Below are 15,009 nucleotides of genomic sequence, written 5' to 3'. Positions count from 1 at the left end.
GGAGGTACTTAACTCCCATAGTGTTACAGCGTAGTAGGAAGTTATTATTATGATTATTGATCGCCAGAGTCGTTTAGAAGGGAAAAGTCACGTTTAAAGTTGGGTACAGCTCACTCTCCATTTTTTGTAACATATAAACATACAATCCTGAGCAAGAGATTCCTTTCCCCCTCTTATGCTTACTCTGTCCTGACCCTTTTGGACGGAACCTGATGGTCTCCTACTTTGAAAGTTCAAACTCATGGTTATTTCAGAAATTTGAGGAAGATCAAATCTACCTTTCTTGGCTTTTGGAGAAGACGATAAATTCTAAAGGTAATAAATTAGAAAGATCTTCATTATCAGAATGAGAAATATTTAACAAACACCTTAAATGATCTTTGCAATCCCAGTCATGCCCAGTCCTATCAGTAACTAGCTGTGTGACCTTGGGCATTTCAGTAGGATTCTGCAGACTTTGGTTTTGTTAGTCAAGAAAGAAAAGACTGCCTTAGGTTTTTCTAATGCCCATTCCAGTTTTGTGTCCTTGAGGAATCTTCAAACGTCAGTAGCAGTGGGTTTGGGGGCTTCTTTCTTTCTTTCTCCCCCCTGCCCACAACATAAACACTCAGAAGAACCTAGCGATTACTTTTCTTCAGCACTAAAGTGACTGTGCTCTCTCTCCATCCCATAGACATCATCTCTAGAAGCTCTCTGTTTGTGTGTGACAGTTGCAACTAAAGTGTGGCCATAGCTCTTGAAATGCTCCTTATCCTGGATTCCTTTCTCTCTGTTGTAACCTCATGGCATCTGCTCATTCATGAATGGGAGATTAGAACAGATCATTTTCCCCCTTTGCATTCCCCAAAATGTGTTAAGTGGGTCTGCTTTAAAAATAAGTAAAAATAACAATGAACAAGTATTATCCTTTTTACAGAGCAGACTACTCTAACTTTGTGTATAGAGATAAATCACAGTGAGGACCTCGGTGGTGACAGGTAGCTGCTGTCCTGGGGAAGGTAAGGGCAAATGAAGGTCTTTAATGAAGACATTAAATCAGGAGGCAGCCTCTCTGTTGAATTTAAATAATGCCATTAAATACCCAAGGAGTATCCCCAAAAGAACAGACTGCTTTTGCCAGACTATACAAAAGAACTAGTCTGTAGAAGGTTGTTCTAAAAGCTGTGTGATGTCGTCATAGTGCCCTCTGACCACTGCTGTGAAGTGGTATCATTTCCACTTTTAAACATGCATGTTGTTCACTCTTCGTAAGGATTCCTTAAAAATATGTTGCTTGTCAAAATGTAGTTCAACTTTAAGGCAGACTTGGAAATGACGGTTTCCTCCCAGCAGGCCCACAGCAAGATTTTGTTTTCCATTTTGTTATTGTTAACCACTGCGATTTCTTGTACTACTATGTTTTATAGACCAGCGAGCAAAACGTCTAGGGGAATAACAGTTATGTTCTAGAGATGTATGGCAGTTATCCATTGTGGATTTTTCTGATTCTCATGGAGTGTTTCACTGGCAGTCCTCAAATGTCATTCTTACAATTGTTTTCATAGCAGGTGCAAATTACCGAATTTATTTTGAGACTGTTGTGTTCCACATAATTGTGAACTAGACCCATTTTTAACCGAGAGGTAGGATGTCTTCGAATCGTCTTTAGATTACCAGTAGGTAATATACTACGTGTTAGCATGGTATGCAGTTAAGTATATTTCAAAATGGTTTCAGAAGACTTGTGTCTGATGCAACTCCAGACACGCAGAGCTTGAGCATCTGTTCCTCGCCTGTAATTTAGAGAAATTGATGGTATAAAGTCTTTAACTTAGGTAAGCCACTGTTTATTTATATTGGACTGCAAAGAACACTTCCAGTTTGACTAAGTGCTGCAAAACCTAAAGCAGTAATATGTTTCCTTTTAATATAATGGATAGTCATATTTTATAGCTCAAATTAATTCTAGAAGGCAGATAGCTCTGTGTGCCTTTTAAAAAAGCAGTTTAGCAAGTATAAATTAGTTGGTAATTAGGCATGTGCTTATGCTACTGTCATGGTTATATATTAATGTGAGTGGCTGAACAGGATACATTTTAGGGTACTTGTCATGTTTTTAGCAGGTTGCCTTGAATTTAGATGGAACAGTCCCTGGGAGATTGGCCCTTTTGCTGATTACCAGTTGGTATGTGGATGCATAAAAACACATTGTTATTAAGGGATTTTTAGTCACTGTTTTTCACTCTGAACAAACATTTGATTAAGAGCATGATGGTCACTTGATCTGATTTTTGAAAGTAGGTTCCCAGAGGTGTTAAGTGGAGCAGAAAATCCAAGAAAATTTTATAATAATGAATCCGTTTGGGTAAAATGGTATTAGCTAGTAAGGTTAAGTGAATAATAAACTATCTACTTGGAAGTAATTCTTTGCCACTTAGTTGAACAAAAATAATTGGAACAAAAAGTTAGCATGATACAGTGATTTCAGGTCAACAGATTATGTTGACTTAGTAAATACTGCTCGATTGAGGCTCACCCCTCTCTCTTTTTTTTTTTTTTCCTTTTTTGCTCCAATCTGTTGAAGATTTCCTCTGTGAGGTTCCCTTTTGCATTCTTCCGACTAAGGTGTTTTGTGCTGATCACAGTATTTTTTTTTAATGTATATTAACTCTTTTATTTGTCACAACCAATCCCATTACGTATACGTAGTAGTATTATCGCCTGGGTATTTTAACGTCTTTATTGGAGTATAATTGCTTTACAATGGTGTGTTAGTTTCTGCCGTATAACAAAGTGAATCAGCTACACATATACATATATCCCCTCCCTCTTGCGCCTTGATCACAGTATTACTTTTGGTGATTTTCATGTATTTTTGGTTTGGCAAAAAAACAAAAACCTAACTAATGTTATAAATTTTTGAAGTTATAAATTTTAGCTTTAAAATATCAGAGCAGGAAAAAAAATAGTTTTAAATCTAACCCAGATTTTTTTAGATTTTAGATTAATTACCAGACCCGAAGCGGTCACCGGCGTTCTTTCAAACATCTGTGGTTGGCCTCTGTTTAGTTCTTCTCTCCTCAGATATAACCTATTCCTGTTGTTTTTGTCCTCAAAGTTATAATGGTACCCATTTGTAACTGTCCAGAAGTTGACACAGATCTGTAGAAGTTACTTAACTGTATACCAACACATTATTTTTCTGCGCTGTCTTTTTTTTCTGAGCTGGTAATAGTGACCAGGTAAGCAATTGCGACCTCCAGAGGGCCACTCTCCTAAGCTTTCCCATAGGAGACATGACACATGACACAGCTTGGGTGCAGAGGTCTCTGCTGGCTTCTGATGTGACTTTCCCCTGGTTAACGCCTATATATGAAACTCAGGTAGGAGAGGAGGCGGAAAAAAGGGAGAAGATGAGCAGTGTGGAAGTCTGAGAAGGAAGGGTGCAGGTTTCTGCTTTGGGGCACAGATTCGTGAGGCAGTGTTTAACCCATTGCGAAAAAAGTCAACAGTTGTGATTGGTTGGGTGCTTTTTTCATTTATGTGGCAAAAATGTTATTGTGGTGCCTTTAGACATGTTGACATTTGTGTGAAGATGGGAAGCCTATTTGGTGAGGTTACGCGACAGGAAATCTCAAGTTCAAGTCTTGATTATTTCTGTTGATGACCACAAATAACTGAAGGTTTTTCATGACGCTTCAGGGCCTTTCATTTCTTTCATGGTATCCGAACCTGGACAGGATGAGCTGGGTTGAACTGCTGTACTGGCCTTTACCTTGAAAACTAGATCTGACCGGAAAGCAAGGCAAGGATTTGGGGGCACCTGACCCTTGACCACACAGCTTCTTCCCCCTGCTGTTATCAGGTGTATATTCCTGGCAGAGTTCGTAGCTACCAAAAATGTTGATGTGCGTCTTATGAAACTCCCTACTCAGACCACACTCGTTCGCGCATGATTTTCTGATTTTACAAGCACACTGCACGAAGGGTATTCTAGAGGCATTTATCTGCCTCATGAAAGAGAATTTCGTCCTCCAGTGTACACAAAGCCAGTTAAAGTATCCTTGTACGCTCTTGTAGACCTCCAAGAAAGTTAAAGGAAATTTGCCTCAAGAGCCTGGCAAATACTTCAAATACTGCAGAGGAATATAATGGAATTGTTCTCAAAGTGATTGTGACTTATAAACATGGTAGGGTAACCAAGGAGTTTATATATTGACTTATTATATGGTTAAGTTTTCATATTAAAAAAAAGGGTGATTATAATGAAAAGAAACATTCTGTAAATATTTTCTGAATGTCAATTACAATGCCGACTTCTGTTCGAGATACTAGGATCCAGAGATGGGGCAAACATCCCTGTTCATCAAGGTTTATATTAATTCTAACTGCTTTTGAAGGCCCTGATTTAAGTAAGGAGGTACAGAAGTCTCAGGCATCTTTCCTTCGCAGATATTATCATCTCAGTGACTCAAGTAACCCGTGGCATTTTCGTTCTTTCTTTTTATTTATTTATTTATTTAATTTATTTTTATTTTTGGCTGTGTTGGGTCTTTGTTGCTGTGCGCGGGCTTTTCTCTAGTTGCGGCGAGCGGGGCCTACTCTTCCTTGCGGTGAGCGGGCTTCTCATTGCGGTGGCTTCTCTTGTTGCGGAGCGCGGGCTCTAGGTGCACGGGCTTCAGTAGTTGTGGCACGTGGGCTCAGTAGTTGTGGCTCATGGGCTCTAGAGCGCAGGCTCAGTAGCTGTGGCCCACGGGCTTAGTTGCTCCGCGGCGTGTGGGATCTTCCCCGACCAGGGCTTGAACCTGTGTCCCCTGCATTTTCTATCACTCCGTTCTTTTATATGTTCTAGCTAGTTCCGTAACTCCACAATCTTGTATGGAAGAGAAATAATCAGGAGGCAAGAAGAGTAATTTAAAGCATCTCACATTAAAATTCATGCTAAGTTTCATAAATACACAAAATGCTTCTTTTACGTTCCTATGGCTTTCTTTAATCTCTCTACCCTTTAATTATTAACAATGTGTACTTTTTCACAACTGAAAAAGAAAAGGCAACAAAAGCAATTCTATATAATTAAGACCTGTAACAAAAAAACTTTATAAGATAGTTGAGCTCCCACATTTTGCAAATGTGGAACATAAAATCCCGGAGGGATCCAAGATCATTACAGCAAATGATGGAGGGTCTGGTGACCCTATTCCCAGTCCAGATTATATTTCTTATCAGTGAACATCCTGAGTGAACTCAAATAGATTTCTCCAATACTGATACCAATCTTTGATTTATAATAATAACAGAGGACATGGCTTTGGGAAAGAAAATATTGCGTTCTTGTTTTAAGAAAGTTTTTTGTTGCCATTGTTTGTATCCATCTAGATGCTTTGTATTACGATCTGCCTAGTTCTCTGGCACCGACCAGAACTATCAAGAATGTTTTCATTCAGTATTAAGAATTTTTTGAAACATTTTACTATAGATTACATTAAACTGAAAACTAACATCACTTCACAGACTAACTTTAATTTTAACATAACTAGTTTCAAACTTAAAAAGTCACAGACTTCCCTGGTGGTCTAGTGGTTAAGACTCTGCGCTTCCACTGAAGGTGGCACAGGTTTGAGCCCTGGTCGGGGAACTAAGACCCTGCACGCTGCGGGGTGCGCCCCCCCCCAAATTACCATATATATATAGTATACTATATATATATATATATATATATATATATATAGTGCTTTTAGTTGTGCCCCGTGCCATCCTTAGCTTTTTATGATCTGCTTATTTAATCCTATGAATTAGATCAAATTATTAACATTTTCATTTTATAAGTGGGAGGCTTGAGGATTCATCTCTGGAACTTCTCAGAATTTAAAAATCTTGTCCAAGATCACATAGCTAAGACATAACAGTCTCAGAATTTGAATCTTTGTCTGAGGCATATGCCCGCAGACTTGACCAGTGTTTAATTACAACAACTCCCCAAATCGAGAATTCCCAAAAGTTCATTTGCTATTTAGTTTTTTAGAGGTTGGGTACATTTTCACACTGAAACAACGTTATCAAGTTCCCTTAATCCATAGAGTAGGCTAAATAACATCATTTGGCCATAGCACATTTTAAAACATTTTGTCTTAGGGACCAAAGCATTTATGGCCTTGTTTTTATGAGAAAATTTGTTGTCTCTTGAGGAAGGAGTGTGGTGAAACTGGAAATGTTCTTTGACTGAAGGGGTCTTGTGCTGGTCTCAGTCTGGTCACCACAACCCTAACCTACCCATCCCCCATCCCCAGGAACCTGGTTTGTGAAGGGGACCCCGTGCCCATCCCTGTGCTTCCTCCTAAAGGCCACTCATCACGAGTACCTTGGTCCTGATTCCCAGTCATCACAGACGAATCCCTACACCAGTGCACATTTCCTAGGTTAAGTATCTACTTGACTTCTTTAACTACAGGTAAACTGAGACAGGTAACTTGTCTCTTAGGCGGGTTAGCTAAGACCAACCTACAACGAACTTCCAACCTAACTGAGGGGCCTCCAATGGAATATCAGTCGATGACCCCAAGTTACGTCTTGCTTATAATTCTAAGGGTAGAACAACTTGCCCTTCTAGAGTGATTTCTAAATGGACCAAATTCATTTTTGATCATCAGAGGGGAGATCTGGATTCTAGGAGACGGTGTTCGGTGCACAGACTGCAGTTAATATGCTCCAGTCATAGTTTATCCTTTCTGGGGGTTCTCAGAGCACATCAATTAGCTTTACGTGGGTTATTCTGGAATGTCCTTTGGAATTTCACAGCTTTACAGAGGTATCTTTAACAGGAAATCTTTCTATTTCCTGTTGTATGAATAGAAACAGGTATCTTTCTATTCATTTGAATAGAACTCAGAGTACATGCAACCTGTTTCTTCCAGTTGTGTGGACTATTTTAACATGTTTAGTACATTTCACCTTTCTTGTACTATATATGGCATTTTCCATAAGCAATTTGACTGTCAGAAATCATTTCACGAGTAGCAGACATTGCTGTTACAGGAGAGAAGGTAGAAGGATGGAAAAGTTGGCCTAAAGATAGTGTATTTTCTGCATGGTCGGGAGCTATTGTGTGGCTTCATATTCTTAAAACGATTTTTCTCCTGTTCCTCAAAAAGAAAGTGTTAATCCTTCGCCTTAATTATCCCATTGTTGATTTATTTATAGGTTGTCAAATGAATTCATAAACCAACGTGCAGTGCAGTGATTTAAGTGAACACTGGCATACATTTTCATTCCTCTGTGTTTTGGGGTGTATTGGGAAGTTGGTTTTGTAAACTGATTGTATATCTCTTGCATAATCAGAATTCTGTAACTGAAATAACTAGACTTTAGGGTAAAAGATTTTCTCTGTGCTGCTGCTAAGGCACCTCCTGGGTGCAGAGAACTATGAACCAGGCTTACGAATAGAGTCTTCTCAGCCCTCTGATGATCAATATAATTCAACCCCATCCATGTTGATGGAGAAAGACCCTACTATGTACAAGCCATGCTGCAAGAGGTTCAATGAATATTTGTAAAGTAGCAAATAACTGCAGTGCAATAGAATAACGGAACATGCTACACAGCACACACGACAATAAGTTTGAAGGGTAGAAATTGGAAACCACTGAGCTTTTCAGCTGATCACAGTCAAATCAGAACACGTCAAAACAGCTGGTGTTCTGTGACTCAGAATCAATCAACCGGTTTTGAAGCACCTCATACCTCTTTATTTCTCTTTACGGTTTCACAGAAGAGGTTTAAGCCAGCATCTGTCCTTTCCATTTGGTTAAACCCCTGCTCTGAGCTGCTTGGCTTTCATATTCTAATACCAGCGAATGAAACTGACTATAATAGAAAAGAAAAATAACCGCCAGCATTAAAATGATTTTTTAACTGATGTGTTGCTCCATTTGTATTAAATCATATGCTCAAAATTAGGATGCACTAGAAGAGCCACGAAATGTTAAGGTTGTATTACGGAATCAGGATAATTCTGCATCAGCAGTATTTATGTCATTTATGAACATGGCAACAGTTTGTGCAATTTTATATCTATGTTTATGATTCATATTTTAATGATACAAATAATGATATATTGGGAAGATCAAGAGTAAGTTAGTAAATGAAAGGAAATTAAGTGTTATTGTGTGTTTCGGTTTCTGACACCAGCTCTTCTCTTTGTTCTGGTAGGTACCTATTACACCATTCTTTGGCGAAGGTTATTCAGCAGTTGTGACCTCTCCCAACCGGACACTCTACAAATTATTATCTCTGGACTCCCAGCTGACACCCTGCCGGAGGCAAGAGCTACTAAGCCAACTGGAACTGTGTCTTTTCTCTTGTCAAGGTTTTTTTCTTACACAGGAAAAAGAAAGAAAAAAAAAGATGAAGTTGGGCAAAGTGGAGTTCTGCCATTTTCTGCAGCTAATAGCTCTTTTCCTGTGTTTTTCTGGGATGAGTCAAGCAGAACTCTCAAGGTCCAGATCAAAGCCCTATTTCCAATCAGGGAGGTCCCGGACCAAGCGCAGCTGGGTGTGGAATCAGTTCTTTGTGCTGGAGGAGTACATGGGTTCAGACCCCCTCTATGTAGGAAAGGTAGGGCGTTTGGCCTTTCGAAGTCACAAATGATTGTTGTGAATGTGTATGGTTGAATGGAGAACTGCTAATTTTTGCTTTGGGGATGGAAAACACGAACTATTGCGAGGTTTTTGGCATTCATGAGCCACACTGAAACCGTAATCCAGGTGTTATTCATCCCGTGTAGCCACAATTTAGGGAGTGATGCTTTATTCCTAGGAACAGGTGAGGATCCTACAGACGCCTAGTTCACCATGATTGTGGCATGTTAGTAAAGCTGTCAATTCCAAGATGAGAGCAAGAATATTCACTAATAAATGAAGAGTAGTGGGTTCTTCCAGCCAGTTGCTTTTTGAACTTCTTTCTGGGGGTTACTAGTTGAATAATGCTCATACTAACTTATGCTTATATATCCTTTTCTGATACTTGCAGTTAAAAATTGCGAAGTGTAATTACTGTGCCTATTGCTTCTAAATCACGAGCAGTTCAAACCTACATTTCTTAGTGGTAGTCTTGTTTTAATGGATTTTTAAAATTTGCTTTTTAAAATTACATTTTGGTTAAAAATGAATGTGAACAGAAGTCCACGAGAAGTGATATTAGACCAACAGTGGGCAGTTTGGGGTGTATTTATTTGGCGGCCAATTGGTAGCCAGATGGAGATTTTTTTCACAGCTTCTTTCTGGTTGTGTATCTGGGCAGGGGCGTCCTTTTGAACTGAAGGGTGCTTCAGGGGGCGTGGCCTTTTCCCTGACCATCCTGGTACTGTGTTCCCACTTTCTAGTCTGTTGCGGGTTTGATTATTTTCATGTCTGAAGATTTCCTGAGCTTTTTCAACTTGGTTCTGTGCACTGGTGGAGGGTTTCTAAGTGGAGTGTGTTGGCGAGACATGCATACATCTGCATGTATGCTTTTCACTGTCAGTTTTATGCATCTATTCCTGATAAAGTGAAGCACAGCAAACTGAGGAATTTTTCCCTGAGTATATTTTCAGCTGTGAATGGTTGAGGAAGAATCTTTGCAATTTATTCCGTGGGTCATCGTTTCATTTGAATAGACCTTAGGTAAGGGTGAAAAATCGATTTTTCTTGATAGGTATCTACATAAGTCAAGGTAATCTTTATTATATATATGCTTGTTTTCCTTTGAAAGCCTCTATCTTGTACACATACTGATACCGCGTTGTAAACAAAAGGATTTGAATACATTCAAGTTTTCTGGGGGTGTGGATTAGGAATTCTTTTAGCCTGGTCGTAGCATTTTTCTGCCCTAAGAAAGGATGTACACAATTGTTTTTTTGGTGCATGTATATATTTCTTTTCATAGCCATTCTACTGTTATCAGTAGCACCGTCATTTATACTTTACATGTATTAAATCTCTCCATCTCTCTCGTTTTCTTGTAAATCAAGTGAAAGCAGTAACCTTATGCAATGTTAGTGACTAAGAATCTAGCTCAGAATTTCATTCATTTTTAATGAAAATTTGAGAAATTCATCAAACTTTTTTCAGTGGACAGGTCTATAATAATTCAGCTACTTCATAAGGATCTGTAGTTATTAGGTGAAATCACGCTTTTGTACAAGTGTCCAATTTTCTAAACACGACTAAAATACTTCCATTAATTTGGTTTTAAATGGAGTTGCTTGGGTGAGGTTGACATTTTGAAATCAGTGTAATTTAAAAAAACCCTTATTTTAAATTTTGTACCCTTCACCATAACAATTTAAAATGCTTATATCGAAATAATCCCTGTAAGTCAGTTTAAAGTTATGAATGCATGTCTCTAGGTTACTTAAATTCCAAATGCACGTGAAGGTACTGGGCTATGTGCTGTTGTTATTTTTCTAAGAGAAGTTGTGTGGTTCCTTGATTAGGTAGCACATATTCTGTGCCTCCTTTTCAATTAATCAGAGACGATCGTTTAGCAGATTTTATGTGGGAGGAAACAAGTTTGTGCTTATCTCTTGAATGCTGTATATGAGGAGCTCAGTACTGTCCTTCACAGTAAAATGTTCAGGATGGAAATAGGTTTTGTTTTTTTTTTTTTTTTGCGGTACGCGGGCCTCTCACTGTTGGGGCCTCTCCCGTTGCGGAGCACAGGCTCCGGATGCACAGGCTCAGCGGCCATGGCTCACGGGCCCAGCCGCTCCGCGGCATGTGAAATCTTCCCGGACCGGGGCACGAACCTGCGTCCCCTGTATCGGCAGGCAGACTCCCAACCACTGCGCCACCTGGGAAGCCCAGGATGGAAATAGGTTTTTAAAAACTCTGAATTGATTAAAGTACAGAAAAGGGGCAATAAAATAACTTGAGATGGAAACAGAATTTATAGAGCAGACTAATGAAAGGCTTTAAAAGGAGAGATTTACATTCGCTTGAGAAAAGGTGGCTGAGAACGTGAATCCTTTAGGTTGTTTGAGATGATGAGTTTTTTTTAGGTTGGTGGTCTGAATAGGCAGAGTTATAGGAATAATTTTGACTTCAGTCCAGTTTTGATCACTTGGGTATGTACAATAGATATATCTTCCTTTTTTTACCTTGAGGGAGGTAATGGCTATGACCAGAAGTTTTTACAGGACTGAGAGAACAGAAAATTCTAGATGAAGAGTGGAAGAATGGATAAGCAGATAAGCAAGGGAAGAAAAGAAGGAACCTAATCCTTACTTTTCACAGATGCATATCTAACCTATGCTGGTTAGATGGCTACACTCTGAGTCTTCCTGAAAAAACATAGCTATTTGGGTAATTTGGAAAATATAAATGATGACCTTGGTAAACTTGATGGCTTTATTTAATCACATAATGGGGTACATACAGTGTGCGTCAAATTGATTTCAGTTTTATTGCTGACTCAGGCATTTCCTACTAGTTGTATGATTTTGGTTAAGTTGCCTATTACTAAACTGTAGCTTCCTCATCTTTAAAATGGGAATAATGATGTCTGTAATTCGTGTTTTTACTGAGAAATAATGAGATAAAAATATTTGGAACATACGTTAATCTAGACATCATGATATTTATTTCACTAGCTTTTAATTATAAATTAACTGGGTTGTGAATAATCTATTGTGTTGTGTCCAGTGTTATATTTGTGATCCTTCAGATGAAAGTAGACATTATTTTAAACTTAATGCAGTTTATTAGAGGAGTGGTCTGTGTTGGATGTGAATGGAAATACAGCTTGTCTTTATATTTGTATAGGATAAGACTATGGCAAAAATATGGTTAGTGGGTAAATGATTCAGTCCTTAAACACAAGGACTTAAGTGTCAGAGAAATCATGTCTAAAGGGGTTTTTTTAGCCTTCAAATTTGGAGACCATATTAATGGCTGATGCCCAACAAGTTGTTAAATTATTCTACACTTAAACAAAATTTGGTGTTTTAGACATTGAGGATAGAGAGGTCCCAAGATAGCTTATGACCTTATTATTTTAGCCAATTTACCGAGTTTGTTTAACGTGATAACTCAAGACCAAAGTAGAACAGTCTGTTGGAAAGGGCCAGGAGTGCTTCTAGAACCCTCACCAAGAGCCTCCAGGGCACAGACCTCTGGTCTAGGTTAGGATCTGAGCTTTATCGTTAGCATCCCATCGTTTTCTTGTAATACCAGTTGAAAAACTGCTGAGTCTCAATGTGTTGACATAAGGAAGGTGTCATTAGTCATTACTCTGATGGAGCTCTTTTTCTTGTTTGAGGTGTAATTGACATATTATTTTCAGGTGTACAACACAATGATTTGATATTTGTGTAAACTGAGAAATGATGACCACGATAAGTCTTCATTTACATCTGTCACTACATAGTTACAAATTTTTTTCTTGTGTTGAGAACTTTTAAGATCCACTCTCCTAGCAGCTTTCTCAAATGTGCAGTATGATATATTTAACTAGAGTCACCGTGCTGTATGGAGCTCTGTTTTAAAGAATAATAGTGCACCTTTCCTTAAATGTATTTCTTAGTTGCCGCCGTACCTGTTTTCTTGTCCCTCTACAGGGGCAATGAAGTGGAGAGGCCATCCTTTTCTCCCTGTGGCTTTGTATCACCCTGACCTGGCTCTCGAAGTGCATAGGAAATAGCAGTTTCCAGCCATCTGATTGCATCACACTGTACTTTTGTAGTCCAGTCTTTTCCTCACCTTGGCATTTCTCACTTAACGTCCCCTAACCCTCTGACAAAAAATTTTGTCTACAAAACCACCCAGCCTCAGTTCCAGGTGTTAAGTGTTTTTCATTTCTGCTCCCCATAATGGGCTGCCAGCCGTTTGCTGTGCTCCAGGACATCACTTGCACTGAAATGTGTGTTTCCTTCCTCTTCCACAGTCTGCTTCTCTAGCTGTTAACATCAGTCTTGTCTTTCCTGCTACTCCCCGTTCTTCCCTCCTCATTCAGGGAGAATTTATGCCTATTGCCCTAGTCGAAATCAAAGACAGAGGAATGCAGTATAGAATTCACTCTGCTCTCAATTTCACCTGGCCTGAAAGTGTTGGTGAGCATCTCTGATGCATTTAATTGCACCTCAGCCATATCTCTCACCGAGAGATTCTCTGTCTCCTGATCACCAAAGCTTTGTTCAGTGTTCCAGAAAAGAAATTTTTATCTTGAAAAGAGGTTGCATTAAAAGAATTGGGTTACAAATGAGATTCCTTAGCAGGGCTAATTCATATTAGATACACAAAAAGAAAATAATCCCCAATATTAAGTACTTAGGGAAGAGCATTTATATCATGGTAAAATTTACATTTTATAGATTTCGGGGGGAAAAAAAACAGCGAAAGCATCCTCTTAAATATGTAGATTACCTGAAATTGGTTCCAGTCTTAGAGGAAAGCAAATAGTTTGTTCTCCTTGTGTATGCATAGGAAACCCATTTTCATAACATTTTTATAACCAGAGTGAATTGTGAACACCCTTGTTTTTATCTTCTTGTTACTTTGCCGGTAGAAATGTGGAACTCCTGGTGGCTTCAAAAGGAATTTGGACATGGCTAAGCTCTGTGGGATGCAAATAAGTTCAGACTCCTAGAAATATTTTTTGCAGCTAATTTTAGCTCTTATAAAACTCCGGTATAACTATCAAGTGGTAAATGCATTTTCTCCACATAAAATCAACAACCCCAAGTCTTTGTATGTTCTTTCAAAACCATAATGAAAATAAAATATATCAGGCTTTGCCACTAAAATGCAGACACCTACCATTAATTCAGTTTAATATAGCTTATTTTCTCTTCAAAGTTATCTTAGGTTAGAAATGAAGGTTGTAGTTAGCTACCAAGTACTTTACGTGTGCTACTACACAACTAAAAGTTGGAGGATAGGGACTTACGGTTATAAACCTAATTATAGTCAAACTAGATAGCCTAGATTGGCTCTATTTTCTGATTGTGTGTCTGTGTTGACCAAAATCGTTTAAAAATGCTGTCTTCTTTAATGTGTGTTTATACACACGTGTTACCCATTTGGTGATGGTAGAAGCAAAAACCATAAAAGAAAAGTTAAATTCAGTCTATACCCGTTGTGTTTTTACATTGTATTTATGTTGAGTTTTTAAGTGCAAAGACAAGATACCAACTAAAAGGATGATGTGGGGCCTTTCTATAGTAAGTGCACTATAATTTTTTGGTCAGCTTTCTATGCTGTGCTCATTGATACGGAGTCACAGAATCTGCAGCGGTGTCTGTAAGTCATCAAGATAAATGACAGAATTAGATGAGCAGGACAGTCACTGAGCCTTTGCCGGTTTAAGCGTACATAGTTGAGTACTAGAGTGGGAGAAATTTCATCCTAATCATTTTGTCTGATTTACATTGATTATCTGTCATAATGATTGTGATCACTGGAGAGAAACAGTCGTTTGTATAAATGCGCTTAAAATCTTTCGCATGCTGTGCAGCCTATCCTGTGTTTTCTTTCTTCCCCTTCCTTCTCTTCTTCTTCAAATCCTTATTAAATACCTACTCTGTGTTAGGGACTGTGCTAGATAAAAGAGTTTAAAAAAATAAACTCTCCTCTTTCATAACATTCAGTCTGGTTGATATGCCAAGCAGGTAACCAGATGGCGATGGAGAACAGTCAGTCCTGCAGCTGATCTGCAGCTGTGGAGGTGGGTAAACCAGAGGCACTAATTCATGGGTCTGTGAACAAACGCTTTCATGAGGATACCTGGAAAACCTCTGTGATTTCATGATCCTTTTATTCAGTCTCCATATCAGAGACAAAAAAAAAAAAAAAGTGGGGGGATTATCTTCTTAGAAACTAGGACAGGGGACTTCTCTGGCGGTCCAGTGTTTTAAGACTCCACCCTTCCACTGCAGGGGGAACTGGGATCCCGCATGCCGTGCAGCGTGGCCAAAAGAGCAAAACAAAACAAACAAAAAACCCCAAAAAAACCCAGTAGGACAGAGTCTTCTAAAACTATTGGGTGCTTTATATAGTG

At 38.8% G+C, this 15,009-nt stretch overlaps 1 protein-coding gene across 2 annotated transcripts in view; it reads left to right on the top strand.

Moving 5' to 3' along the window:
• Positions 1-15,009, top strand: part of CDH7 (cadherin 7) — a 190,949-nt gene that overhangs the window by 70,179 nt on the left and 105,761 nt on the right. For both annotated transcript variants that reach the window (XM_033425013.2, XM_049698006.1), the window contains one exon: positions 8,188-8,592. In XM_033425013.2, the coding sequence (XP_033280904.1) occupies positions 8,383-8,592 (210 nt within the window). In that variant the 5' untranslated portion in view covers positions 8,188-8,382. The remainder of the gene's footprint in view (positions 1-8,187; positions 8,593-15,009) is intronic.

The sequence above is a fragment of the Orcinus orca genome, chromosome 15 (assembly GCF_937001465.1).
Source record: "Orcinus orca chromosome 15, mOrcOrc1.1, whole genome shotgun sequence".
Classification (NCBI taxonomy): Eukaryota; Metazoa; Chordata; class Mammalia; order Artiodactyla; family Delphinidae; genus Orcinus; species Orcinus orca.
The sequence above is the reverse complement of the archived record's forward strand: the minus strand, read 5'-3'. Positions and strand labels throughout refer to the sequence as shown.